Source organism: Miniopterus schreibersii, assembly GCF_964146895.1.
Source record: "Miniopterus schreibersii genome assembly, chromosome: 11".
In the NCBI taxonomy this organism is placed as follows: domain Eukaryota; kingdom Metazoa; phylum Chordata; class Mammalia; order Chiroptera; family Miniopteridae; genus Miniopterus; species Miniopterus schreibersii.
Genome location: NC_138111.1, coordinates 56,057,979 through 56,084,585, shown reverse-complemented (window position 1 = coordinate 56,084,585; position 26,607 = coordinate 56,057,979). Strand labels below are relative to the sequence as shown.

The 26,607-nt window shown below is 39.8% G+C and overlaps 1 protein-coding gene across 2 annotated transcripts in view; it reads left to right on the top strand.

Annotated features, from left to right (window-relative positions):
• The first annotated feature begins 1,408 nt into the window (after positions 1-1,408).
• MLLT3 (MLLT3 super elongation complex subunit) overlaps positions 1,409-26,607 on the top strand; it is a 232,642-nt gene continuing 207,443 nt past the window's right edge. The window contains exons 1-2 of one of the 2 annotated variants that reach the window (XM_081150532.1): positions 1,409-1,721; positions 3,096-3,276. In XM_081150532.1, coding sequence (XP_081006658.1) covers positions 1,710-1,721; positions 3,096-3,276 — 193 coding nt within the window. In that variant the 5' untranslated portion in view covers positions 1,409-1,709. Of the gene's footprint in view, positions 1,722-1,916; positions 2,161-3,095; positions 3,277-26,607 lie in introns of those variants that run through there. The other variant, XM_081150533.1, reaches the window with a different exon arrangement.

The following is a 26,607-nucleotide window of genomic DNA, read 5'->3' as shown; positions in this document are numbered from 1 at the left end:
GAAAGCAAGGACGTGGAGCCAGAAGGAGGAAAAGAAGAAAAGTCCAGAGGGGGGGGAAAAAGCTGGGGAGAGAGCGTGAAGCCACAGGAAAGGTTCAGAAAGAAACCGGGCAGCGAGAAAAGAAAGGAGACAAAGACGGCGCACGGGGACCGAGGTGCAGGAAGAGGCGAGAATCTCCATGTAACGAACCACAGTTCCACCCATGTTTCACTTTCAGGCCGACCGTCGCGACGCCACCCGCCGCCCTCGCCGAGGCTGCCCGCGGCGCCGAGGGAGGCTGGCGGGTCTCCCTCCCCCGCCCACGGGGCTGCGCGGCTCCGTCCCGGCCGCCGAGCCCGAGCCCCCGAGTGGGAACGTTGCGGGCGCGCGCCGCCGGGAACACTTCCGCGGCTGGCTGTCACTCGGGGAACCTAACCGGATTAATACCCAGAGATGGGATTACGCTGGCTGTCACCCATACGCCTAAAGATTATAATCCAATTTATGCACATTACAGTCAGAATTAACTTTATCTGATATTGTAAGACTCCGTGTGCCCCCCGCGTCCTCGGAGGACAATCCTCCACGTTCTGATGCAACCCCGCAGGCCGCCCGGAGGGAAAACAGCCCGAAGAAAAGTGCTCCCCGCGTCCTCCCGGAGGGTCTGCACCCGGCGCTCCCAGGTAGTTTTCGCCTTCACCTGGGCACTGCTCTGTGCTGCCTCCCAGCCGTGGACCGACGAACGCGGGAGGCGTGCCCTTGGAAGGAAACAGCATTCTCGTTTCTCCCTCGCTCATTTCATTTTTACGTTTTCGGCGGAGGTGGCAGCGGCAGGCGGGCGGGGAGCGCGGGGGCGGGCGCCCGCGAGTGGCTAGGGAAGGGGGCCGGGGGATTGTCGCCGGTTACAACAGTCTTAGCGATTGCTTTTTGATGCTTATTTGTAGGGCGGTATTTCTCTGGCTCGGTCTTGAAATAAGTTTGTTTGGGTGTGAGTTCTGGTCTTGTCGGCACAAAACCACAAAAAGACGTGGCGGAAAGTAAAAGAGAGCCCCCTCCCTCCCTCCAGCGTGCTAACCAACGCCAAACACTTGATTGAGCACCCCTTCTCGGGCCGCGGGGGGCTCTAGGCGGTGGCTACATTCCAGCAGTTTTAATCCGTTTTTTATTGTAGGGCCAAGGGAGTTTACACAGGGGCCGGGATGGCTCCCCAGCTGGCCGCTGTCCGCTCTCCAACGCCCCCTCCCCGCCCCGCCCTTCTCGCCCCCTCGCCACCCTCCCCACCCCCAGCAGGAACCTGTTACTTTAAGCGCGGCGTTCCAGTGTGGCGCAGCCGGCCGCCGGGGTTTCGGGAGCTGGCCGGTGATTGGCTCTTTCGAGCTCCCCCTGGCTCGCTCGCTCGGCCTCCCCGCGCGCTCCGCCCCGCCCGTGCGCCCTCCCTCCGCCCCGAGAGGCTCGGAGCCCCGGTGTCAGGCGCCACGGCGCATGCTCCGGAATCTCATCCTCTGGCCCTGGAGCTGCTGCTGCTGCTGCTGCTTTTGCTTTTGGGGCTGAGTTTAATAACCGAGCGAGCGAGCGAGCGAACGCGGGGGAAAAAGGCAGAGAATGTCCGCCATCTACCCTCCGCTCCTGGGCGCGCTCTCATTCATAGCAGCCTCTTTATGAATTACAGCTGAGGGGGGCGGGGAGGGGGGTACCTCACAACACCCCAGCAAACCTCCGGGCCCCCAGGCATGGCTAGCTCGGTAAGTACCTGCAAAAATAATAAAAGATTCCGCCCCCCCCACCCCCCACCCGCCTTTCCTCCCTCGCCCGGTGCCGCCACCGCAGCCCAGACAGCGCCAGCGCTCCGCGGTTTCAATTAGAAAAAGGTTGGTACGGTTTGCAGGGAGCTGCTGCCTCTCCCTCAGCCTCCGCTCCCCTCCCTCCCCCCCCCCCCCACGGCGCGCGCACACACACTCACACTCACACACTCGCCCCTCCACCCCCCGCGCCTCCCTCCCTCCTCGCCTCTCTTTGCAATCGCAAGAAGCGCTCTCTCGCTCACACGCGCGCACTCACACACACTCACACACGGTGGAAGGAGGCGAATAATAACTCAGCCATATTTCAGCCGCCGCCGCCGCCGGGAGCCGCGGGCACAGTCCGGGGACGCGGTGAGCAGCCTCCGCGGCCGCTACGATGGTGCGTTCTCCGCGGCGCGCGTGTGTGAGCCGGAGTGTGCGGGCTGACAGCGGCGGGGCCGCACGCAACTTTGCCCCCGCGCCCGGCTGCGCGCAGTCGAGGCTCGGTGGCTGTCCGCCCGCCGCCCTGCCTTTCTGAATTTCATTTTTTGGGGGGAGGTGGGAGGTACTTTGGGGCCACTTTGGCACTTGGAAGTGTGTTGCGGGGGCTGTGTTAGGATGGCCTCGCCGATCGCGTGGGGCTTTTCGCCGGGGGGGGGGTGCGGGGTGCCTTAAGTTATGGATGCCTCGGCGTGTTTTCCCGCGGGCGTGTGTATGTGTGTGACGACGTCTCATTTTTGTTGTGCACGATCCCCGTGGTAAGACCACGGGAGTTTTTGCCCATCAGCAGAGGCTGCCTGTAGTTTCCATTCAGCCTGGCACAGCGCTCCACACGCACGCACACCCACACGTACACAAAGACTTCCTCGGCGTGTGTGTGTCGCCGCGGTACTTTCGGGGAGGGGACTCGCCCGAACCCCCCTCGGAGTCCCAGCTGCCTCCCCTCCCACGCCGGGAAACCGCCCCGGCACCGTCTCCTAATAGTCTCCTAATTTGTTTCCGATGCGTTTGTTGTCGTGCTGGTAGCGGCGGAGTGTGCTCTCCCTCTCTCCCCCCGACCCCGGACCCCCTTCCCGATGGGGGTAACATTCCGTTACAATCCTGGCGGGTGTGGATGCTGGGCCCGGGGCGCGGGGGGCCGGGACGGCTGGTGGGTGTATTTGGGGGGGGTGTGGAGTGTGCGCGCCCACGCGCGTGAAACGTGGATGCAGAGGGCACGGCCGTTTCCTTTTATGTGCGTTTTAAGGGGGGGGGGGGAAATGTCAGGCGCAATGTGCAGTGTCGAACGGTCGCCTTCCTGTTGTTCACCGCTGTCTCTCCTCCCGCTGCCCGCAGTGTGCCGTGCAGGTGAAGCTGGAGCTGGGGCACCGCGCCCAGGTGAGGAAAAAACCCACGGTGGAGGGCTTCACCCACGACTGGATGGTGTTCGTGCGCGGCCCGGAGCACAGTAACATACAGCACTTTGTGGAGAAAGTCGTCTTCCACTTGCACGAAAGCTTTCCTAGGCCAAAAAGAGGTAGGGCTCGAGTACAAAAGGAGCTTGATAAAAAATGTCTTTGCTGGCAGAGGAAACAATCGCCGGGCCCGGCGGTCCCCTGCCCCTCTCCCCGCCCCCCGAGTCGCGCTCGCCGGCGAAGCCTCGGGACCCGGGTGCGAGGCGCCGCGCTGGCCGAGTCCCGGCGCCCGCCCGCGCGCCGGCGACTTGGGTTTGGTGAAAGTCGCCGCAGAGAAAGGACTGTCAGGTGTCGAGTGTTGGTTCATCCCAAGCCAGCCCTCGCCGGTCCTCTGGGGTTAGCCGCGGGTTCTGTGGGGAAGGTGCAATTAGTTGTTGGGTTTGGAGGCGTGGGGAGTGGGGCTGGAGGGAATAAACAGCTTGAGCTTTTTTTTCCCCAAAAGAAAGGGAGAGTTACCTGTGTTATTGGCAGAGGATGTATGGGAGGTCCTTCTTGTTCCTTCTGGAGAAGCCGCCTCTCTTTGGGGTCTGCTCTGCCTTCCTCCCTGTATGTGAGGCATTGGGCACCGGTTGTCATAGACTTTTCCTTTCGTAGGGTGGCCTCCACGGTCAGGATTTTATGTTTAGTTGGGGGACTTACTCGCCCCCAGCTCTCCCGATAGCAGATAGCACTTAATTGCTCATTCGATTTTGAACAACCTTTCGAAATGTCTGCCCCATGTGATCTGCAGGGAAGAGCGTCCCTGCAAAGGTCCAGTCTAAGTTTCCGAGAGGAACGATGTTGTTTTGCCCTGTGCTTCAGCCCTTCCCCACCTTGGTTTTTAGCCTTGGTGTCTAGTTTGCATAATCCTGCTGAGCCTTGGGTTCCCAAACATTTTCCAAAAAGGATGAGGGAAAGAAACGGGGTGTTATTTTAAAAGAAACTGAGAAGGAGGGTTTTGAGAAATCCTGATTTCTATTCCCTACAGCCTCTGGAAAGCTACTGTCTGGTTGTTTTAGTTGGATTAGTGGAGGCAACAATCTAAATACAATAAGGTGCTTTGTTTGTGAGCAGGTTTATTTATCTAAGTCGACACAATGGTTAGCAGTTATCTTCCATTTGACCCGTAATCTTTATTGGCATCTAGAACTCCTGCAGTTTCTTAGGGTAACATCGTAATAAATCCCTTCTGCTTAGAGCTACGTGGAAATTATCGAACGTTCAGGGGTGGAATAAAGAGAAATGCCGTGTGCCTTAGAGGTGGCAGAGGCTTGTGTGAACGCTTATTTTTGTTTCCAGAGCTCGTGTAATGGGATGTAGGATTGTATGTTTTGCCTTTAGTGGTTTGTTTTATAGTTCCTTTTGAACAGTTGAATTTGATGGGCTTCGCTGGATAGTTAATAAGTGAATCCAGCTTCTAATAGATGGGTAGGAATATGCATGGCCTAAAGGAAATAACATTTAGGTTTTGTTAGCAGTTTCTATCAAAATATAGCCAGGGATATTATACTCATATTTCCTCAAAACTGTGGTAAGGATGAGTATTGTCGAGTTCCTGTGACTATTTGAGGTTGGGTATGCTGCTTCTTGAATCTCGCGCTCCCTTTTCTGTGTGTCCGTAGAGCCACCGTGGAGGACTTTAAACAAAAGAAACCATCTTCTAAGATCCTTGGTACACACTGTTGTGACTGTTTGGCTGCTGTTCACTTTGAGGTGAAATACACTTAACAAAAAAAGCCATATTTATTGAATTAGGGAAACTAAGTCAGTTGGCAGAAGATGTAGCTCTTAAGATAACTTTGTTTAGGTGCCTTAATAATCGGCAAATTGGCATTATGAAATTAAAGATGATGAACCTCCCCACACTTCACCACTGTTCTCTGCTTCAGTGGGGTGTGTGGTGATGTTCGCCTTATTTCCCATACCTAATGATTTTCTGTCCAGCCTGAGGGAATGTGAGGGTGCAGCCCACACAGCCCACACCTGGGAGCTGTTGCTGGGCGTGGTAAGCCACTTGATAATACTAGTCTTCCCCAGTGTCTCTGGTGAGATGTCAGCTTGTCCACTGGGCTCTCCAGTTTTATTCTCATCTGTGCAGTTTCTTTATGCAGTCTATAAGCCATTGTTTTAAAATGTTTATTTTTGGGTTTTTATTTGTATGTGCGCTTCCCATGATGTGACAAGTCCTGGGAAAAATGCCAGCTTACATAGCCCAGGAGAGACCTTGTCATTCTGTAATTACACATGATTCAGATTGCAGGGGAAGGTTTCTCTGTTCATTGGGAATAGTTGTAAATTCACTTAACACCAAACATGCCACTTAATCCTGGAACTTATTTTTTGGCCTGTAATGTCTTTCAAACTGATAAGAATAGGCACAGAATAAGAATGCCAGGCATTTCTAAGTCTACTTCTGTACCTTGTAAGGTGCTAAATTTGTGATATTACACACCTATAAGTGTTAGGATTGGAAATGAGAGAAACTGCAAAAATGGCTTTCTGCAAAATCTGAGTTACAAGGTATTTAAAAGGAAGGCACGTATTGTTAACTCTGAATGGCTATTAATAACACGTTAAATCACTTTCACTATATATGGTAGCAGATAAACAGAGTGGACCTTAGAGCTGAGGATGAACTCCTTAGCCACGAAGATGGATGATGAGTCTTTAGTTTCATAAATCTTTGGTTTGAAAAGTGAATTAATTTTCAGGTTGGTTTCCTTTATTTCACAGTAATATCATGAGAACTTGTAGAGGAAGAAATTATAGTAGTATCAACTTGTTGCCTAATGGGAATTACACATACCATTTCAAGATCGAGCTAATTGGACTTGAATTAATGAGGTTTTACTCTGTCCCAAAGATGTATTGGAGACTTTCAATTTGAAACTACTAACACAAAGTCCTGAAAAAAAAAAAAGAGGGATTTTGATGAAATGGTGGAAACTGGAATATCCATTAACCCTTACAGAATAGGCAGGTCAGAGCATAATGCATTTTAAAACTATCTACTTGAAAAAAAAAAGACCGTATCTTATGTATTAGTACCAAAGATTTATAATAGCCTGATATGACTGAAATGAAAAGTCACATTCAAAACATTTCATTTAGAATATGAATGTTTTCATTTTCAGTATGTGGATTTGAATGAACTTTCTTTTCAATTACAGCCATCCTTACTATTACAGTCTGTCCCACTGACATTTATGATGTGAAGTCTGTTGCTTATTATTTTATGTAAGCTAATTTGGCCAGCGGTATGATTTGATAGCTTTTTATTTGTAGCCTTAGTCCTTTGAGTGGGCAGATAAAGCATAATAAATCCACATTTATAACTTTCCTTTGATTTAAGTGTTTGACCCAGCTTTACGGTGTAGTTCTGATTCGTGTTGGTCTTCTGAAATAATTTGAATAACTTTTTATCAGGGTATTTAACATTGGAGGGTTTGCTAGTTGCAGATACTGTGTACACCTGGTGTATTTTCTCTTCTGAGGTATTTAAGAAGTGTAAGAAAAAAATAAAGATGGAAACCTATCCTGATACATTCAGTGAGTGTTATAAGATTTGCGTAGAGTTCTGTATGGAATTAAGATGACCAGTGAGAACAGTTTTATTACTTGGCATTTTGAAACAACATATAGTGTAATTTTCTAAGGCATCTAAAAACTCAGTTGCTGGAGGAAATCTCATATGGTGTTAGTGAGAATGTAAATTGGGCACAGACATTTTGGTGGGTATTTGGAAAAATCTAATAAGATTATAAATGTTTATACCCTTTGACTTCTAGGAGTTTTTTTTAACAGATATGGCTTCACATCTACACAGAGACCTAGCATATTTCTTGTGACCGTTTTTTAATAGCAAGCCATATAGGAGACCTCAGCTGAGTAGAAGTAAATGATGGTAATCTATAAAAAAAGAGGGAAATCTATTTGTAGATGAAGGAAGATCTTCAAGATAAATAAGTGAAATAAGGCAAGTTGCTAAATTAGTGTGATCCATTTAAAAATGTGCTTAAACAGATAAAAAATTAAATGTGTGTATGTATATAAATAAATCCTGTATGAGTGGACACAAACTTATCAATAGTTTTCTTAGAGGGTGCTTATGGTGCTGGTGGTGATGGGGGTTATTTTTGTAGTGTTTGATTAAGAAAAAAAGTTAACTATATATTTAAAGCACTCCAATGAGCACTCACTACATTTTAATATTGAAAGACGCAGAGTAAAGACCCAGTATAGAACGTTGCCTTTTAAACAGGGATTAACGTTGCCTTTTAAACAGAGATTAACATGTAGCTACCTAAAAGTGATTTTTAACTATCTTGGGTAGATATTGTTGCTCAGTGGTGAGGAGAAGTTAAGGTTAGAAATTACAGACTTGGATTCAAATGCCTATTTAAGAGGCATTTTGTGTGATCTTGAGCAAGTCACATCTGTGTCTTTTTCTCATTTGTGTTAAGGGAATGATAGAATAGAACCAGTACCTCACAAGTTGATTAAATATAAATCAGCTGTTCTCAAATTTATTGGTCTTCAGACCCCTTTACACTTAAAGTTGAGGACTCCAAAGAGCTTTTTCTGTGCAAGTTTTATCTATTAATATTTACTGGATTAGACATTAAATCTGAGACATTTAAAACAAATTCTAAAACAAAAGGAGTGAAAAGCGCGACATTGTTTTACTTTTTTGTGTGCAAGCCTCTTTAATGTTTTGTTAAATAGGAGACAACTGGATCTTCCTATGTGCTTCTATGCTCAGTCTGTTGTGTTATCACATGTCATTGTAGCTTCTGGAAAACTCTGCTGTACATTCAAGAGGGAATGAGAGTGAAAAAAGGCAAATAATGTCTTAGAGTTATGAAAATAATTTTAACTTTGCCAATCCCTGGAAAAGATCTTGAGGATCCTGGGGTTCCTGGACTACACACGGAGAACCTCTCTTATAAAATATTCAGCATACAGCCTGGCACAGATAAACTGCCCTCTCAATATGTGGAAGCTGATTTTTAAAAACCATTATTGTTGCTCATATAACACTCATTTAATGGAAAGAGAAAAGATAAGTCTTTCAATGCATTTGCATGGTTAAATTCCAGTGTAACAATTCTCTAACAATTTTTTTTTCAGAAAAGGAAATTCCAAACTTGGGCTTTACTGGATATATTTTATGCTTAACATCCATTTTATGCAGTCCATTTTATGCCGTGTTATCTGTGTTCTGCAGAAGCCTTTTACATCTATTATATTAGGGGACCCTCTGTAGAATTACCTCTGTGAGGTAGACAAGGCAGGAGAATCAATGGGTTTCATAATTTTACCTTAAAGATCCTTTGTTCCTTCTCTTAGTTCTTTGAAGTTTCCTTTCAGTGGTCTTCCATGGACCAACCTTAGCCCTTTAGCTCTTTTTTCTGGTCATTTATTACAGATGACTACTACTACTTAACACAGCTTTTATAGTTCTAAGATGGGACATTTTTTGTTTTGTTTTTTATCTCTTAGTGACTTAAGTCTTCAAAAGAGAACTTGAAGGGGGAAGATGTTAAACACAGTTACACCAATTACAAAATTAAGCAAGGACCTGATATATTACTGAACTTTACTGGACTTTAAATCTATTTGACCAGATTGTAGAATATTTTTGATCTCTGAAACATGATGTTTCTCACTGTCCTAATGGAAATAATACAGATTTCTATATTTTGTTCCTTTGGTTTTCATACTTAGTTTTAGTTTCTGCTTTCACTCCTCAGAGAAGACACTGACATGTAGAAAGAGAAATTCTCTTGTCTCAGTGATACAAAATAATACTCTTTTAAAACATTTTGTTTTGTGTGTACTTGGCCAGAATCTCTTTAGTTCATTCTCTTTCTAATAACATACATTTTAATGCTTAAATCTTTTATTCTCTTATACTTTGTGGTTCTCTTTATTCTTGTTTGTAGTGCTGTTTTCATTTTTGGGACTATAATTTGTCTGAAAAGAGTCCTTGGATAAATAATTGCCCAATGATGATATTACGGGTAGTTCATAGTTTGTTTGTTTGTTTGTTTGTTTTTTAAACTTTTGTTATAAATATCATAGAAATTGAGAAATTACATTGCACACTTGTACAGAGCTGGGGATAAAGCACAGATGAGCATTCCCACCCTGATGACATATCGTGGAATATCATCTTTTTAAAGCTGAATTTTATGGTATTACATTGAATATAGATTTGTTATACATTATTTGGACATTTAGATTGTTCTCAGCTTGAATTTGATATGAATAATGCTATTACATCCTTGTCATTTATTTAATCATTTATTTAAATCCTCACCTGAGGACATGTTTTTATTGATTTTTAGAGAGAGAGGGAGGGGGAGAGAGAGAGAGAGAAACATTGATCAGTTGCCTCCAGCATGCGTCCTGACAATGCACCACCCAACTGAGCCACCTGGCGAGGGCCCTGACATTTATTTCTATGGCTTTTCAATAATTTTCTTATGTTAACTTTCGAGACAGGAGGTAGGTGAGTCAAGTTATATAGATTTTAAATTTTGATATGCATTACCAAACTTTCCTCCAAAAAGTTTTTACCAGTTCATACTTTCCCAGGAGTTGGGAGACTGCCCATTTCCCCACGTGGTTGCCACGTGGTTGCCACATGGTTACTGGGAATTAATAGTTTAAAAAATATATATTTGCCAATCTACTGGATAAAATGATACCTCATTTTTATTTGCATTTAGTTGATTACTAGTGACACGTATCTTATGTATGTACTACATATTTACCATTTGTCATTTGTGATAGGCATGTTTTGTTTCCTTTTGGTATTTCTAAAAAAATAAATAAAGTACAGGAAAATACAAAGGAAAAAAATGATACAACAAACATTCAAATCCCCACTACCAAGAATGAAAGTGTTTACATTTTATCATATATGCTTCCTTGTTTTGATTTTAGGGATTTAAGTATTATAGATTCAGCTAAAATTTTTAAATGCTACTCAGCCTTTTCTTTCAGCTCTTCAGCCTTTCTTCCATCTATTGATGTACATTTGCACATTTATATTACTAAAAGTAATAGGATATTGTATCTTAAAATATTCATAAAGAGTTTCATACTGGGCAAGTAATTTTTTCAATGGAGATATAATTACATACCATAACATTCACCCTTTAAAATGTAAAATTCAGTGGGTTTTAGTATATTCTCAGGGATGTGCCACAATTGCCACTCTTTAATTCCAGAACATTTTCATGAGTGAATAATTTTGCATCTTGCTTCCTCCGCTCCCCCGACTCAATATGTTTTTGAACTTTTTCCATATTTCATTTACAGAGAGCCAATTCATTCCCTGTAAGTCCTTCCGCTTAGTATTTCATTATAGGGGTATGTTTTATGCTTACTTTTCTGTCCCCCTGTTAAGGAATATGTAGGTCATTTTCCATTCTGTGCAGTGAACGTCTTTGTGCGCTTTACCTGGTACAGATGAACAAGATTTTAGACACAGGCCTAGTTTGAATTGAGGGTACATTTTCATTTGTGCTAGACATTGTCAGATTGCTCTATAGAGTAGTTGTGACAGTTTATACCCTGTCTGGGAACATGTACTATTTTCTCTACATCTTTGCCAACATTGGATGTTTTAAGATTTCTTATTTTTGATATTTAGTGGAAATATCATTTGCGTTTCATTGCATTTTGTTTCATTTACATTTCTCCAGTTTCTAGTAGGTTAAGCATTTTCTATATGTTTCTGACCATTTTTTGATTTTCTCTTTATTGACTTCTTTTTATATCTTTTGTCTTAAAAAAAAGCTGTTGAGATGTTAGTTTTTTTCTTATCTGTAGGATGTTAATCCTTTGTTATTTGTGTTGAAAAGCGCTTTTCTTGTTTTTGTTTCTTTCTCTTGAAGCCTAATGTATGGCTCTTTTGGTTGTACACAAGTTTTTAATTGTGTCAAAACTATCTATTTTGTTTTGCTTCCCTGTTTGGTTTTGGGGTTTTGTTTAAGAATATAATTTGTGGTCATGGTAATGTGCTTAACCAACAGACTTTGTATATGCTGGATACAGTGAAAGGATTGGGGGAGATGTAAATAAGAGAAAGAGGAGTTCCCTGCCTTCAATGTGCTTGTGTCTTTTAGAGCTGGAAAGCACACTTGAGATTCTTCATCTTTGTTTACCCTCTCATTTTACTTTCAGTCAGTAGCCTAGAAATGTGAAGTGATCTTGCACATAGACACAATGAGTCACAAGTGTGCGGGTGCAAAGATAGCTAGTAATAGATGGCAGTAAATGTTTACTTTTAAAACATTGAGTAATTATTCACTTATACTAGCAGACAAATGTTCAGCAATAACTGCTTTTGTAGACATGATCTAGGATTTAATTAAGTGGTGGTAACCATGGTAGATACTGTTGAAAAGGCAGACGTTCTATAGCTACTTTCAGGCAAAATTAAATTTATTTTATGGATTTATTTGAGGTTTTCTTTTGAGATTAAATCATTAGCAAAAATTATTATTAAACGGTAGGTATCCCCTAATATTTCCATCCCTTTTGGTCTCCCTTCCCCTCCATAGGATTGCAGTTCCATGAAGGATGCAGAACATTGTTGCATGACCTAATTCTTTTAACTTAACTATGATAAGTTTGCAGTGGTTGAGGCCTGAAGAAAGCTATTACCATTGAATTTCTAAATAAATAAGGCTAGCATTTGGGCGTAATGTAGTAGGTATGTTGTATATCTACATACCCACTTTTTGGGTGGAATGAATGGACCATCATTTTTTATTAAGGAAACATGGCTTATTTTGAGCTTAATTCTGAGGTCCTTTTATTTAAAATAATGTTCATAAGTGATTATAAAGATGACCAGTTGAATTGAATTAGAGTTATTACCCATGTTAGAAGATTGATATTCTCAGAGACAAATACATTTAAAAATATTTAATTCTACTGAATGTAGATTTTTGTTTGTTTGTTTTCCTTTGCAGCAGAAATCATTAGTCAGTTATTTTTCTATCAATGCCAGGCCAAGTGCTGTGTGTGTATTAATTTTAAAACAGCAAAATATACATGAATAATTTTCTAAAACATTCATAACAAGAGCAGTGGCCTAGAGAGTAAGGAGATTTACTTGCCTCTTGATATTTCTAGATATGCATTTAGTCTCCATGATGCCTTTAATTTTGGCAAATAGGTTTTGTGCCCTGTTTCTTCCTCCTTCCTCCCAGGGTGGTGATGGGAGAGATCAGTGTCAGACTATTCCAGGTTACCTATTTATTCTAATAAACATTTATAACATTTTGAATGCTTTAAAAACAAGGCTCATTGTAGACTTCATGTCATCTATACCTTTTACCCAAAATACTACATTAATATGAATTGCTGAATAATGAAAGCTTTCTTTGTATTGAAGAAAAATTTTTCTATTTTACAAAGTTGTTTCCTTTGTTAGATTTCTTTGTCTGTTCCTGTATTATAAGCAGCTGTTTTGTAGTGACTCGGTGAAAATGAGAGAGCTTAGGCTGTTGGGGTTTGCTTGCCTTTCGTGGGATGGGTTATTCAAATTGTTGAATAACATTTGTCTTATCAGAGTTGCTTGTGGTATGACTTTTCCTACCTGTGCACAAAAATAGTAGGAGCCGTGGAAAACTACTTTCCTCATCCTATGGAACATCTTGCACCAGCGCGTGCTGCCTGCTTCAGTCAGTGCAGCATTCACCTCTCCTCGTGTATGTATCTGTAGTTTCTCGTGCATCGCAGTAGAGGCAGGTCAGATGAGATGGGACCTCTGTTGTCACTGTAGATAGTACTCCTTCCTTTGATCAATGTAGTCTAGACGTTGGAAGTTTTTGGCAACAATGTAACATAAAGGTAGCTATTGCAAGTCAGAAAAAGAGTGTTAGAATTCATACTTTAGCTTCCACTCCCCTAAGTGGTGAATTATGACTCACTGTTGTTAAACTCGTTTCTTCTGTACCTCTAATAATTGCCTTGGTGCAAACAGAACCACCACTTGAATTTAGCAAGAAACGTTGTGTTGGCTGAGAATCACATTTTCTAGAATACACTTTCGCTTATGTTATAGGCAAAATGAGTTTTTCTCCTTTTCTTCCTTCACCTACTTTGGATGCTTTTTTTTTTTAAAAGCCAGGCACAAATTTGAGAGACTTGGCCAGGTCTGTCATTTTTTTACTGCTTAATCCATGATATACAACTAGTCTTTTAGCTTTAAAAATAAGAGTCAGGGGAGGGGGAGGGAACTGGGTGGGAGGGGTCATTGGGGAGAAAAAGGGACATCTGTAATATTTTAAACAAAAATAAAATTTAAAAATTAAAAATAAATAAATAAATAAAAGGTATATACTTCTGCTCTAATAAAAAATAAATAAAAAAATAAAGAGTCAGATGTATTCCAGTAACTGGTAGGAACAGTATTTAGCAATGTAGCAGTAAAGGCCCAGGCCTGGGAGGTAGAAGAGATGTGTTTGGGCTTTTCCAGCTCTGTAATATTATTTTTCTTTAGTTTTTACAAAAGGATAAATTCTGAGTGTGTCATTGATCTAGCATTTTTATAATGATGAAATAACTAGCATTTGTTGGCTATCATCTGTATATTGGTTAGTCATCAGGCTAGACAATGGGTGTGTGTGTGCTGCTTTAATTTCTCACTTATAAGCTTAGTAGCTTGGAGATTGATTTTTTTGAAAACATAAAATGTTGATATGAATTTTAACTTTTTTTTAATGGTGAGTGAACAGTGAAATGGGTAAAAGACTTGCTGTAATAATAGGGAATTAGAAGATAATACGGGTATTTCACTTAATAGGTGACGGAGTTTAGCTTATGAAAAGTTACTTTCTGATTATTCTGGTGCCATTTACACCAACCATCAACTACTTGTAGGTTGGAACATTCCAGGAACTCAAGACAACCCTGTGTTTATTTGAAACTACTTCTTTTAAGTATGGTTCTTGACCAGGTCGTTAGATTATTGAGTTTTTCATGAAAGTTGACCGGTTTATTTATTTTTTGTATTTCATATAATGTCACCTGGACCTTGAAATTTTGTCACTTGTTTTGCTTTTATGAAGTATCATGTTTCAGATAACTACTTTGTGTTTCTGTATCAATAGAATTGAAGTCATCTCGAAAAGCAAGTACCCTTCCACTCTTTACTTGCAACAGCCTGCATAACTTTTAGGTCAAAGGAAAATAATTCTAGTTATTATTCCAGTCTGTTAAAGGGAATTATCTAATGACTGACTAGAGCTGTGGGTTGAATTTATATAAAAATACACAAATGCAGATATCTTAAAGAAAGCAGCAAATACGTGAGAATATTCTAATGTTGTAAAGGCTGCACAGTAGCTTATAGTTAATGCTACTTGACATAGTATATTTCTGTGGAGGCTCTTTTGGGTTTATCATTGATTTTAGTACTTCAGCCCATTTTCTTCATATGAGGATTGTTCATCTTTATCCACATTTTGAGAATTGTGTGATAAACATACATCAGTGAAAATATGGGAAGAAAATACTATAGCAAAATGCTAATAGAAGTTATTTCTGAGAAGTGGAATATCAGAAAATTTCTGTCATCAGTAAAATTTGTTGGATTTTTCAAGTTTTCTTGAATGACACATGTGACAGTAATACTAGATATTTAAATGTGCATATGGACATGTTTACAGTAGCTTTTTTCTTTTCTTTCCTTTTTTTTTAAGTTATAGTATTTGGAATATATACAGGAATGTCTTCCTTAAGGAGCACATTTATATTTTGTTATTTAAAAATTTAATCACCTTGTCATCTTGAGTGTCTTCTTTTAATATTAATGTGAATATATGCACAGTGTTTCATAAGTTGATTGTAAGCTTTCTGTAAATCATATCCTTAATAATTATTGTTGTTGTGTTACAGTTGTAAAATTAATCAGATTAACTCGATTTATAAGTACATGATTCATGTAAGATATTCTTTGTAACAGAAACACAACTATATTTAATATTTCAGTACAGTATACATTTTTGGAGTACTTACGAATGTTTGGAAAAGTTTTGATTTTTTCTGTGGAGTTTTGATAAGTATAATGTTGATAATATGTTTATCTTGATGTGTAGCGTTATAAAAATTTTCAGGGAGTAAATCTGACTTTAAAAATTGACTGCAAGTAAAAGGACTCTCATCATGTTTAGTGTATGATGATGGAGTTAGGAATAAATGGGATCTGTAATTGGAAATAAAGATCCATTTCTAGTTTGTGTCTGTATATATTTTGGAAGTCAAACACTAAATTATGAGAGATAAAAAGTACTTAAAACTACTACCAAAACCAAGGCAAAAATAATTATGTCTAGGGCAGGGAGAGAAGTATTCCTTGGATGTGGAATTGATGTATAATTGCATAAACGTAAACTATTTTAGTATTAAAACTATAACATTTGGTGTTTGTGATCTGAGCATTTCTTTATTAGATACATGAATAAAATTACTATTTTAAGTTCTGTTTGCTAACATTTGGGATAACATTATTTTCCATGAGCTTAATTTAGTTCGAGTAAGTTTTTAATTTAACTATTTCTATTCCTTTGGAGAGAATTCTAAATGGGGCTCATAGTAGCCTGATTCCTTTCTTTGGGATGAAGGTGTGTGAGAGAGTGAGGTAAATAAACTCTTTGGCACTGTGACTTCAGCTCACGATATTTGCTTGCTGTTTTTATTATTAAATTAATTTATGTAGATATCTTAACTGCAATTAGAGAAAATAAAGTAATTGCTTAAAAACTCACTTAACGACATAACTCGAGGGACCAAGCAAAGAGCTGAGATGTTGAATAATTTGGACACTTGGTTTGAATATTGCAGGTGGTTAGAGATTCCAAATTTGGTACTAACTTAAATAAGTAATACTCATGGGATTTTATTATAGGACAGACAGAGCTAAAGTAGACCAAGATAAAGTGTAAATGGCCCTTATTTAGAGTATGTAGAGTGGGAGCATATTTTGCAGTGAAAGGGGAGCTAAGGGACAAGGTGTTCTCTACTTGCAGACTTGTAAAGACCTCAGAGTTTTCTTTATGTTATTGTAGAAAGACATTATTTTTGCTTTGGCGTGCTTAAAACTAAAGGGCAAATGATCCAAAAGAATAATCTTGAAATTCAATAGCAAGAAAACTACTTGACATTGTGGGCTGGAGGCCAGCAAACGTGTTGCTTTCATTGAATGCGTGGGAAATGGGGCAGGCCTGGAATTTAAAGAGACAGGGTGCAGTACCCTAGAAAAGAAAAGCCCTCCTGTACGATTTGCTTATTTGGAGAAAAAAAATAGACTTAAAGTTTTCTCTAAAGGATCTTTATTGGATCAACTGTTTTAGGCATTGAAAGACACTGAGTTTTTCCTTACGCCACCTCCCATCTCCCTAAGCCATCTTCTCTTGTCTGAAATTGGTGCAGAGTAAAATTGTTTATAACAGAGGAGAAGCAGCTTTTCAAATAAAAGTACTTTATAGCCTGTTCAAATGGAGTATAATGTAATTCTCTCCGAAATCGAGCACTTATTACTTTGTTTATGTAGCTGTTTAAAAAGGGGTGTGTGATGAGGAGTTGGGGGTACTATAGGAACCTCTGCTTTAGAAATTACTTTTTTCTGTCTGAGTTCCCCCCCACCACTCATGAATCCCCCTTCTCCCCCTCCCCCACCTCCCACAATCCCTCAATAAAATAGTATTTAAAAGACTTGAATAACCAGTCTTATGTACCAGCTTCTTGCTTGAGGCAATAATGTTGTACTATTTTCAATGGGTGGTCTTGAATCTCCATGGGAGATTTTACAGGCAGTGGGCTCCAAGACCTACTAAGTATTATGCTGAACATAACCAGTTAAATTCCTGAGCCATAGAGAATATATGGAGATAGCTTTACATTCTTCAAGTCCCATTGTTAATTACTTGCAAGCCAATTTATTTAATTTTATTTGAAGAATTTATGGTTTAAATCCCTACAAGGAACACATATTAACTCAGTATTTGAGGTTTACTTTTTAAAACAAGTGAGCCATTCATATATCTGTCATTTCAGGAATACCCATTTGTGGTGTATTTTAATTCATAGATTTTTTTGTTTGTTTTAATTGTTCTCCTTTAGAAATCAACACTAGTAATCATTTTGGAACGTTTAGTAGCTGAAGCCACATTTCTTCTTGAGATAGTGTAAAATATAGGATCTGTAATAATCGGAAAGCATATCAGATATGCTTATAATCAGTATTTCTTACCTGTGGCATGTAGCATAAATGTATATTGGCTTGAAATTTACTAAAATTGCCTTGGGCCAAACCTTTGTGGAAGTAAACAGAATTGGAATTATAAATTAAACACTGGATTAAGGATGCCCTTTGTAAAAACAAAATTGTTCTTTATGCATACTTACTTGAATAAAACATTGTATTTACTTACTCATTGTAAATACTGAAATGGGGAATGTTGCAGTCATGACTATTTCTACGTAACTTAGTTTATAATTATTTTAGAGTATGAACCAGTGGTTATTAACCAGAGTGATAACATAACTTTGTTGGGTCATTGATTTGATTACTTTGTTTCTTTTACATTCTTCAGAAAAATAATTTTCTGAGGAATACTGGACTTCTATTTAAAATAAATATTTGTAAATTCTGATTAGTTAGATGCCTGAAATACCTGTTTTCCCTAGGCTTAAGTAACGAAGAATTTAGGAGTAAGTATCTCAGAAATGTTGGTAATAATTGGACGATGATATATGATGAGAGAGCTTTTTGTTTATTTTAAACAATGTGAGTAGTTTTAGGTGGTAACTTGTACTCCTTGAGGAACTGACTTTGTTTCTTGTATAAAAATTATTATAGTTGTTTTAGGTCATATAACGTGGTGTGAAATCTTCAGTTTTCTTCACTGATGGAATCAAAGATCTGTGGCTCAAGTTTACAGCAATGACTAAATGTTTGCCTTTTCTTTTTTAGCTTTTTAGCTAGTCCTCGAATAGCTAAAATGTTTTCTAGTACTTTTTATAAGTGGGTTTAAAGAAGTGATAGCCATCTGAAGTTTATCTTGTGTAGCCAGTATTTTAAAGTTATTAAGGTTGTCTACACACAAAAAAGAAACAGCTCTTATGGATATACATGTGCATAAAAGTTAAAGGTTGGTAAAAATTAGCTTGTCAAGTAAACTTACTGACTGAGGAATAATTTTGTTTTCATTTTCCATTCCCTTGGCTGAAAATGAAATAGAAACGATCTGGTTACTAAAGACCAAGCGCTGTATTGGATCACTTCCTTGAGCTTTTGCTATGATCGTTAAAGGCAAAGTTAGACAGCTGCTGTAGATTTTGCCAGTAGTCTCACAAAAGAAATTGTTTAACCCTATTAGTTGCAGACACTATCATTTCTACTTTGCAAATGTACTTGCTGCGTTAGATCTGGATCTCTGTGATTATGATCTGAACTTCTGATTTACAGGAAGGTAGCAGAGCAGAAAATGAATAATTTTAGCACTCTCCTACAATACCACCGTTTCATGTCTCAGAATATGACATTTCAGCATTCTTGCTTATATTTAGACAGATTTTAAAACTTGAACTCAGACTCTATAAAGTTAGGCTTTTCTTTTTGTATCTAAAGATCTTTAGGGAATTGTGAAAATTGTGAAAAAGTGTGAAAATTGAATTTGATTTATAATCCATGATAATTGAATATTTAAATGTCCTTGTTTAGGGGCTCAAAGTTCAGAGGAAATACTAAGTCACTGACTTTAAAATTGGCATTTTGGCTAAGTGTAGAATTAGGACAACACCATCTACTCCTGAAGTTGATGTTATAATGTTAAAAATGCAACGGCGTTGGTTTCCTTTTGTATAATGTGTCTACATTATTGCTGTAGGTTTAAAGGGACAGGAATAGTTTATTAAGGCTGAGGAGGGCAAGATTCTGAAACCTACTGCTATGTGATTAAATCAGTGTGTTTGTCCTGAGGCTTCAGCCATTCCATCCAAATTCACAGTCTAAAATTTTGGATTCCGTCTCTGTTTGAAAATAATCCTTCTTAAAAATGTCAGGACTGCCTTTGCCTACTCACATGAAAACTATTGAGGCCAATGATCAGGGCGAAGATTTTCATGCAATCAAGACTGAAGATATAGTTCAGTATTTTAAAGAGAAAGTTCACAGCCATTTTACATAAAATTTTATTGGGCTTTTCATTAATCCAAAATAACTGGCCTATAAGTACTTTATCAGTGAAAACTGCTCAGCATGTAAAACGGGTAGAAGAGCACAAAGGCTTCCTGCACATTAAGGGCACAATGGGAACTAACAGACTTTCCAGCCATCTCCAGCTGTGAGATTATTACAGTTTTTGCAAACCCTTTTCTCTCAAAACTAAACCAAGAATGGTAGCGTCCTGATAAAAAGGAGTGTAGAAAAGCCTAACTAATCCTTAGATGAGTTACTTCAAACGTGCCAAAATAGAATAAAATCAGTTAATAGCGTGGATTAAAGGTTACTTTTAATGCATTTTATCACTCGTGTTGAGAATTTTTGTTGTATGTTAATGCATTTGGCCTTGGTTAAAAAAAAAAATCCAGAGAAAAAATATAATTAAATTTGGGGGATTACATAATCATAATGTTATGAGGAACTTTAGTACCAATGTTAGGTGCCAGATTTGACCTAAGAGATAAAAGCTGTGTACTTTCGAGCGTGGAGCTGTAAACAGGTGGCTCCAATTTTGAGCGGTAAGTTTTTGGGGTTATAATAAGAGGACTCATCTATGTACGTCTAAGAGTTGATTTATTGTATGGATTTTTTTAAAAAAAAGTGGCTCTGTGGCTTTGGAATAAATATGGACAAGTGGTTCCTGGGATAAGATCATAAGAGAGTGCTAAAATCGGACCTGGATTAATGTTTTAAAAGTGCTTGATTCTTACAAGTGGTAAAGAGAAGGAGATATAAGAAGCAGGTTTTGGGTTCAAAGGTAGTCTTTACCTTTAACGCATAGTATCTGAAGCGATCTTTTATGTACAGACGGAGACTATAACATCTGTACTTTTAATTCAGAACCACATGTTTGCCAGCTACTTCGTGAAATACTTTTCCCATGTAACTGGCATAGTAGGATAGAGCTGCCAAAGTATTAGGTTAAGGAAAAATTGATTTAGTATGATGCCATTGGTAGGAAGAATTAAAAAAATAAAGTAACATCTTTCTCTTTTTTAGGTACAGATATATAGATCTAGGTATAGGGAGTGTGTGTGTCTCTGTGTGTATCAACCTTAATAAAATTTTATTGTAAGAACCTGGGCAATGGGAGATTTTATAGTCATGTCACACTTGCCATTCCTTTAAGATCCCAAATCGTAAGTTTCTCTAATGGGACTTAGCGTTTATTTCTTATGATAGATCTATTGCTCTTTCTGGGGCTTAATAGGAAATAGCCTGACTGGTACTCCAGGCACATGTGCTGTCTGTATATGCGAGGTATTTGTGTGTTTGCCATCCCACATATCGTGGAGTGAATTTTCATAAGCCATGTGAGAATAAAGTCCTGTTAATTTAGAATCAAAACGTACAGCCGCCCATAGATAAGTTTCCTCTATTTGATATTCTAATCAAATTTAACCGTATACAAAGCTTCTAGCATGATGAGTTTTGCAACATTGAATAAATACTGTGCTGTATAGCTATTTATGTGCTCAAGAAGCTGAACTTTCGTTCCATCCCAGTAAGTTCCCATGGGATAAGTTATTCTAGTAAATCAGACAATTTCTCTGAAAAACAAAGTGATTCTTAATTTTCGGAGGCTTAAAAATGGGGCAAATAGCCATATGCACGAAGGGGAAGAAATTCTAGTTGGCCAACATCACTAAAAAACAATTCAGCCACTAGGACGTCTTAAATTCTCTTGGGGGGTGTGTGTGGGGGGGCCGGGTAGAAACCCCACCACAAGGCTGCTGAATTGTTTTACTTCTGTAGTTATTTCTTTGTGTGTTTATAGGAGTGGGAACATTTTATCTTCTGTGTTTCTGTAGAGGTTGTTTTTCAGCAGTGCCCCCAGAAAAGTCCTGGAGGCTGGCTTTGAAGCCCTGTGGACAAGCTGGATATCAAAGAGCCGGAGGAATCCGGGCAGTAATTGTTTTATGGCTGGCCAGAAATCAGACCTATTTGTATAGGTAGCTGTGATTTGACAATTTGGTGCTATTTATACGTACCATAAAAAAGAGAAAAGAAAAAGTTAAAGGGGTATTTTGGAAACAGGAACTAAGCTGTAAATGCAAATTGCTTCACCATTTTCTCAAAGGAACAAAAAAGGAAAGGATTTAGGAAGTTTTATTGAAGCTCCGTTATTGAGGATCTGTCTGCTTTCAGGACATTTAATATTTTACTCGCGCTGAAACTACATTTCTTTCTGTTTGCAGTTTCCCCCTATTCCCGTCCGATTATAATTATTTCTTGTGGAGCTGAAGAAACTCTCCGGAGGAGGGACAGTAAAAATCACAGAGTTTCCATTGCTATCTTAATAGACCTTTAAAATTTCATCTTACTGTTGTTATCCAGCCTGGGATAAGAACCATCTGCTGTCGCTATAGCAGATATTTTTCTTTCCAAATAAAAGTAATATTTTCAACAAGCAGTCACAGGTCGTTTATTGTGGCGGTGGCTGATTTGCCAGGTAAATTTTCATGGCTTTTAGGAAACACGAAGAGGAGATTTTTTTCATGCCTGTTCCCGATCCGTCAGCCAGAAAAGCCCCTTTGAATCCAGAGTGCCGAAATTGCTCCTCTCATCTGGAGCATACTCCAAGCTCAAGGTGGACGGTGTAGCGTGGTTTGTCTGTGCTTCAGGGAGCAGCCCAAAGTGAAGTGTGACTGTTTCCAGGATGTCATTCAGACCTTTTGAGGTTGTCAAATGCTTCATTGTCTTGCCTTGAAACCCCCAGCCTCAGAGCGGTCTGCGTCCGGGCCAGCGGAGCAGGGGAAAAGTAAACATGTCTGTGACTGACTACCTTTTTTTTTTTTTTTTTTTTAATAAAGAAACCCTAGAAATGCCTTAGGGACCCCAGGGGCTTCTTCAGTACTTAAAAACCATTTTACCATTGGAGGCATTTCAGTGCGGTCCTACTGAGACTGTATGAATTTGCTTTGGTTTTACTGTACCTTAATTTCTGGGGAGAGGTGCTGTAGTTTTGACTGGATGAAGAGAGTTCACTGAGAGTAGAAGTGGAAACGGGTGGAGATAAAGACAGTCAGTCTTGTCTTTCTTTGAATGAAGAGTAAGAATTTTTGCCCCCCTCCGATTTTTATTCTGATGACAAAAATCACGTAGGGAAGAGCAAATTACAGCAGACAAACTGGGGAGTGCGATATGGGCTGGGAATCTTGGGGGGTGGGTGTCCACAGGCGCTGGGATGCTGCCTGGAATCTTGGGTTTCCTTCCAGGGCTCCGAAGTGACCTCCTTGAGGTCCCCCGGGGGTCCCCCGGAGCAGAGTTAGAGTTTAATAAGGTGTGCGAAGGGTCAGAAGTGTGTGAATAAAGATTTAAAATGGAAATCTCCTGGAGACCTAAAACCTAATTGGATTTCAAGATGGATTTATCCCCTTAGAGAAGTAGGTGAGACCACTCCGTAGAGAGGAAGCCTTCTGGATTGCTGCTGGCGTGTGAAAATGGGCAAAGGTAAGGACACGGGTCGCTGCAGGCCGTCTTTGTGGGTTGAGAGTGCACAGCCGCGTCAGGGCTGGGCAGTGAAGGTTGCATTTCCAAAGTGGTGATCATGAATTCACCCGACGCTGAACCCCTGCTGTGTGCCAGGAACTGCTCTAAGCGTTGAGGATCACACCAGGGACAGTAGTGGCTCTTGTCTTCCAGGAGTGGTTAGTCCGGCATCATGCATGTCAAAAAACAAACAAAAAAACAGCGCAATGAGATGAGTGCTTTGATGAAGCGACGGCAAGCAAAACTGGGGAAACAAAAGTTCTGAGTGATTAGTTCTGCCCAGGTATCAGAATTTGAACTAAGTTGTTGTGTTACGTGTGTGTGTGTTGTTTTTTTTTAAATTGCTCCCATTAAATGGCTCAATACTTCAGAAAGGTGCAGCTTTAGAGGGTGTACTGTGTGTCAGGTTAGCTAAAACTTAAATAGGCTTGATTTACTAGTAATCCGTTCTGGTTCTTAAAGAACCCTGTTTTGCTCGCTGTCATTTCTCTTAAATGATGTGTCCCTTCCATCAGAAGACGGTGTGGTCTCAGCAGTGCTTCACTGAGGCTGTAGTTGTCACTTAGAACTAAGGGCTAATGTCAGTGATCTGGTAGCGTTTGAGTCAACCACAGGGGTTGAGGTAAAGCTAAAGCCGTTTTAAAGAACTGGGTTAGGTGATGTTGAGGTGGGATAGAAATGCGTCATTTTGGTCATCCTAGTTTCCCCCAGATTTATACATCTGTTCAGCAATATGACTTATCTGCCCTTGAAAAAGCTCAGAGACTTGTAGGGGGAAAGGGAAATGGACTTGTAAGCAGATATATTTCAGAACAACTTAAGAAATATAATTGATGTGCCCTGGCCAGTGTGGCTCAGTTGGCTGAGCGTCGTCCCAGGCCCTAAGAGGTCGCAGGTTCGATTCCCCGGCAGGGCACCTGCCCAGGTTGTGGGCTCGAGCCCCAGTAGGGGGCATACAGGAGGCAGCCAATGGATGTTTCTCTCACATTGATGTTTCTCCCTTTTCCTCTCCCTTCCTCTCTGTCTAAAATCAATAAAAACGTATTTTAAAAAAATGATTATTAAAAAAATATAATTTATGTAAGGATGGAGTTTTGTGGGAACATAAAAGGGGAAGCTGATTTTGAAGATGAGCACAGCTATGTTTCCATTTATTTAGCAGATGTTAGAACCTGTCTCTCTTCATATTTTGTACCATTTTTGGTTTATACAGCATTTTATGTTATTTGCTTTATTCATTTTTTTGAGACTGTTTATTACCCAACTTGAACAATACTGTGAAATTCTTCTTTAGCTCAAGCTATTGTGAAGCCAAAAATAGATCTGGGCTGAGATTGGACTTTGTGGCACAAATTGTGGTTTGTAGGTTACGGCTGTTATTGTTCCAACAAATAAGTGTAATTTAAAAAAATTATTTAGAAGTAAATCAAATGTTGTGGATACAAAAGTGGACCTGGTTGATTTTTAAATGGTGCTTTAGAACAATAAGCAGATGTCTAGGTTTAAAGGGCTGTTAGGAATGAAATTGCTTCTGTTAAAAAAATATTAGTATGCTTTTATGGAATAGTAGGATTGCAGATTGCAGCCCTTCAGGAACCTTACCTGTTGTAATCCTCCACTCCCTGGTGCCTTATTTCTCTTTGTTTCCCTTCTCTGAAAATTCAAAAGCATGAAATAGGTTTCAGAGAAAGAAAAATCAAAGATAGTAATAACAAGATTAAAACTCGGCTGTCACATTGGTCCCGCTCAGTGCTGGAGCATTGCTCTGCAGCAATACCCGTGGTTAGAAGAAATATGTAAGAATCTGGTAATAAACATTAAAATTGTAAGGAGCAGTGAACCTCATTTCCATGGTTCAGAGTAGATGGTTTTCTGAGGCTCTTAATTAAAGAGTGTGTGAAGGCAAATTTGTTGCAAAAGAAAGCTTATTTAGGTTTTAGAATCTGATATCTATACAGATCACTTGAGGGACATGTAGGATCCATTTCTGCTCTAAGACCACTTGTTCCTTATTGACAGGATTTAAAAAAAATCACTGTATCATTCAGCACATAGGTGTTGAATAAATATTTTATGGTAAGATGCCTTTGTAAAGCACTTGATATATAAAAATTCTTTAGTAGTGATAACTGGTATATAACACCAACGATGTGCCAAACTGAGTGCTGTGTAGTAATTACCTAATTAGTCTAACGGTTCCCCCTATGAATTGGAGTACTGCTAATGCTACCCTCATAATGTGTACATATTCATCAATTTGCAGGATACAAGATCAGTATACAAAAATCAGTATTCTCTATATTTGCAATAAATAATCTGAGAATGAAATTAAGAAAACAGTTCCATTTATAGCAGCGTCAAAAGGATAAAATACATAGGAATACATTTAACAAAAGAAGTGTGAAACATATTCTCTGGAACTACAAAACATTGAAAGAGATGAAATAATATCTAAACAAATGGAAAAATACCCCACGTTCATCAGTCAGGAGGCTTAATATTGTTCAGATGGCAATGATCCCCAAATTGATCTTCAGGTTCAGTGCAGTTTCTGTCAGTATCCCCCCTGCCCTCTTTGTAGAAATTGACAAGCTGATTTAAAATTCATGCGGAATGGCAAGGGACCCAGAGTAGCCAAAACAATCTTGAAAATGACGAAAAAAGTTGGAAGACTCATGCTTCCCAATTTCAAAACTTAATACAAAGCAACAATAATTAAGACAGGAAGGTACTGGTAATATAAGAATAGGTGTGTAGATCAATGGAATAGAATTGAAAATTCATCAATAAACCTGTGCGTCCCTGGTCAACAAGCATGCCAAGACCATTCAGTAGGAAAATAATAGTCTTTTCAATAAATGGTGCTCAGAGAACTGCATATCCACATGCAAAAGAATGAAGTTGGACCCTTGCCTCACACCATATACAAAATTTAACTCAAAATGGATCAAAGACCTGAGTTATAAGAGCTATAACTGTAAAACTCTTAGAAGAAAGCATAAGGATTAATCTTCATGACCTTGGATTTGTCAGGCAATGGGCTCTTAGATATGACACCAAAAGCATGAACAACAGAAGAAAAAAATAGACAAATTGGATTTTATAAAAATTGAAAACTTCTATGACTCAAATGACACTCTCAAGAAAGTGTAAATACAGCCCACAAAACGGCAGAACATATTTTCAAATTATGTGTCTGAAAATGCCTTGTATGTAGAACACACATACACTTAACGCAATAAAATGACACCCAATTAAAATTGGGCAAAGGATCTAAAAAGAAATGTCTTCAAAGAAGGGAAACAAATGGTCTATAAGTATGCGAAAAGATGCCTAACATCAGTAGTCATCACGGAGACGCAAATCAAAACCACAGTGAAATACCACATTAGATCCACTAGAATGGCAACGATAAGGAACAGATTACACGCGCTGGCGGGGCCGCGGAGAAGCCAGACCCCCCACGCCGCCTGGGGAAGTGGCGCGTCCACTTTAGAGAGCAGTTTGGCAGTCGAGTAGACAGCGAGACAGTTACTATCTGACCCGGAATTTCTGCTCCTTAATATCTACTTAAGAAAAGTGAAAACGTACATCTACACAAAAGCTCGTACATGAATGTTTATAGCGGCATTATTCATAGTATCCAAAAGGTGGATACAGCCCGTAGGTTTAT